This window comes from Antrostomus carolinensis, unplaced genomic scaffold (assembly GCF_000700745.2).
Source record: "Antrostomus carolinensis isolate BGI_N321 unplaced genomic scaffold, ASM70074v2 scaffold44489, whole genome shotgun sequence".
In the NCBI taxonomy this organism is placed as follows: Eukaryota; Metazoa; Chordata; class Aves; order Caprimulgiformes; family Caprimulgidae; genus Antrostomus; species Antrostomus carolinensis.
The window spans coordinates 417-3,547 of NW_010340140.1; the positions used below are offsets into that span (position 1 = coordinate 417).

At 46.2% G+C, this 3,131-nt stretch overlaps 1 protein-coding gene across 1 annotated transcript in view; it reads right to left on the bottom strand.

Moving 5' to 3' along the window:
* Positions 1–966: 966 nt before the first annotated feature.
* SGK2 (serum/glucocorticoid regulated kinase 2) overlaps positions 967–3,131 on the bottom strand; it is a 14,040-nt gene continuing 11,875 nt past the window's right edge. Inside the window, exons 11-14 of the mRNA XM_010176070.2 lie at positions 2,428–2,523; positions 2,002–2,157; positions 1,495–1,584; positions 967–1,272 (exon numbers count right to left, since the gene is read on the bottom strand). Coding sequence (XP_010174372.2) covers positions 1,117–1,272; positions 1,495–1,584; positions 2,002–2,157; positions 2,428–2,523 — 498 coding nt within the window. The 3' untranslated portion in view covers positions 967–1,116. The remainder of the gene's footprint in view (positions 1,273–1,494; positions 1,585–2,001; positions 2,158–2,427; positions 2,524–3,131) is intronic.

A 3,131-nucleotide genomic window follows, 5' to 3' on the forward strand; every position in this document is an offset into this window, starting at 1 on the left:
TAACAGCATGAGCATCACACAAGTTTCACCCCTGTGGTGCAGTTAGCAGCTCTCAGCCCCTTTCTCCTCCCCACAACAACAGAACAACTTAAAAAAAAAAAGGTGAGAAGTGACATTCAATGAGTACACCTGCATTTAAATTAAGGCAGAATAAATAACTGTTCTACACCAGTGCCAGGCATCTTCAGAGGGGTGCTGGAGCTTGGGGGACTCTGCTCCTCACTCCTGTGGCTGCCATGCTCCTTGCAAGTGTTCGTGAGCCTCAGGTGAGTCAAACACACCCTGTGAAAAGATCCCCCACCCCAAGCAGGGCTTGGCCATAAGGTTATTTTTACTTTGCCAAGCAGCTCAGCCTCTTCCTCACCCATTTTATCTGGGATTTCCCACCCACCCACATTGAATCCTCCATAAAAGCCTCCTGGTTGCTTCAGCAGCATCCCTATCCTGGACCAGAGAGAGATGATCCACTCACCTTGGGCAGGGACTGGCTGGCATGAAGGGCCACAGCCCAATTTGGGATTTACAGACCTGCAGCTACTGTTGGAACAGTAACTGATGAACAGTTCCTGAGCCCAGCTCAGTCCAGGATGAGTGGCTGAAGTGACACAGTCCACTCAAAGGAAGGAAGCCACTGCTCTTTGTGGCGTGAAGAGTTTCCCTATCTATTGGGGTGGGCACAGCAGTTGGATATAGCTGGGCAGAGTTAGCTCCACCAAAAAAAAAAAAGTGGCCAATTAGAGGGAGATGGCTGTTAATGTGAATGATGGTACATACCTCAACCATAAATGCAACCACAATGTGAATACAATTCTGCCAAGTAGTGCAAGACATTTGGTGGGGTGGGGAAATAATAATAATAATAATAATAATAATAATAATCAGTGTCCCACTTTCCCTGCCAGGGGAACAGTCATTTAGAGGGAAATCCACCCAACAGCAAAAGTTAGAGCTCTGTTCCATCCCAGCCAGTTAGTGTATTAGTCCAAATTTTCTTAAACCACAAGCAAAGGACAGTACAATCCTTAAAAAAAAAATAATCCCAAACCCACAACAAAAATACCCCAAACATAAAAACATATTCCATTAAAATCTGGCTTCTTAAAGCCTCTATAAAACCTAGATGCCCTCTTCAGTTGGTGCATAAGAAAATCCTAAAAATGCATCTGAGGCACTGGAGCTGCTGGCTGCAAGGTCAGGTGTGTGGGTGATGGAGGTGGAGATGGCTTCTTGGGTGAACTCTGGGTCAAAGTGTCGCAGATCAGCTGGACCTGCCTAAGCCAAGGAGCAAAGAGGCACATGGTCATTTCAAGTGAACAGACCCCAACCAACTGCTTGTGTTCACAGTAACACAGCTGCTCTTCCAAAAGAGTCATCACCATTGCATTTGCATTTCCTAACCTGCACTTCCACAACCCTCAGTATCAGCATAAGACATCTAGAGACGATTCCTTTTGTACCACGACATAACAGATACCAACAGAAATACCCACTTACCACGTTGGGGTTAAAGGGAGGAGTAATCCTCTTGTGGTACAAGTCATCCCAGTTTATTGGGCTGAAGAATACATGGTTCTTTATCTCAAGCTGCATAGAAAGTGGGAGGGGGAAAAAAAAAAGTCACTCTTCTGCCAACTCTCCTTTTCCAGCACCTGCCAGCTGGTTTCACAGCATTAAGTGGCTTAAGCAGAACTTGGAACTACCATGTATTCATGGAGGTCCCATGTAGCAAATCCTTAATACATGAGGGTCATGGTCCAGTAACCCTTTGAAGGGAGGTGACACCATCACACCTTGGTGTCCTAGCTCACTACCACACCTTGAATCATAGTGTTTCCCTTTGGAAATCCAAATCAACCCCATAGGCCCCTTTTAGCGGGCTAGAGAGACAACAGTGTGCATGGAAAGCTTTTTCCAAGGTAGTGCTGTTGTCATGAAAGAAAAGCTCAGAATAGAAAGGTTTCCTATCTAACCTCCCTCCTGATCCCAATGGAGACAACCTACAAAGTCTGTCTTGGCACCCAGCCTCCTCTTCTGGTCCTTGTGGAGGAGTCCCTGGAGGATGTCACAAGCTGCCACAGTCTTGCTTCCTTGGATCTGGAGTGGCTTGTGCAGAATGTTGTCATACATCTGAGACACATCCCGGCTGTAAAAAGGAGGCTAATTTGAAAGAGAGGAGAAGCAGCCAGATAAAACATGAGCTTCCATAAGGAACCACACATCACAGGTCAAAACGAGTCCTGCCGTGAGTAAATGAGGGAGGCCTGCCATCTCTCTGCCCCAAAGGGCAATGATATCATTGAACCAAGCCATCTAATTCAGGATCCAGTTGTCTGTATCATGTGCCATATGAACACCAGACCAATCTCACACCACATCTTTTGAAAATAAACCCTCCACCATGCAAAGTAAAACAGCTTCCAAACTTACCAGTCCAAACAGCATTTCGTAGAGGACAGCTCCTAGGCACCACCAGTCTACTGTCCTGTCATACGGCTGCTTCTTCAGCACCTCAGGAGCCAAATACTGGGGAGAGTCAGAAGTAAATATTTGAGTAAAATTACAAAGAAAGGGGTTTGCCCTTGTAAGTTTGCAGACCTGCAGTTCAAGCTGAGCAGACACATGAGGAAGCACACAGATGCAGTTCCTGCTGTGCTTCGATAGAGTCCCCACTTGCTTCAGAGCAATGGGTTTGAACAACACCTACCAAAACCCCCAAAGTGTTTTTCTGGGCTACAGAAAGTGCTCTTCCTATAGAGGATTTGTACAAGGATTTGCCACCCACCACAACTCAGCCAGCAAATCTGTCCTGCACTGACACATTGCACCTCTAAGAGGCTCCTGTGGTTTTGAGAAAGCTGCAGTTTTCAGTCCCAGTAAGTCTGTCCAAAGCAGCAAAGCTACCAGTAACCACCACCAAGGAGCAACAGGCCAGAAATCAAGCAGCCTGCAGAACAATCAGCACATCAAGCCTGGTCTTATACAGGATTATCTCTGTGTACTATCGGGCTCCCTATCCAGGGCAGGAGAAAACCAAAACAACAGCAAAAAAACCCCCACACACAACCAAAACAAACCAAACAACATCACAAAACACCACACACCAAAACCTGTACAGCAAAGCTCTAACATTC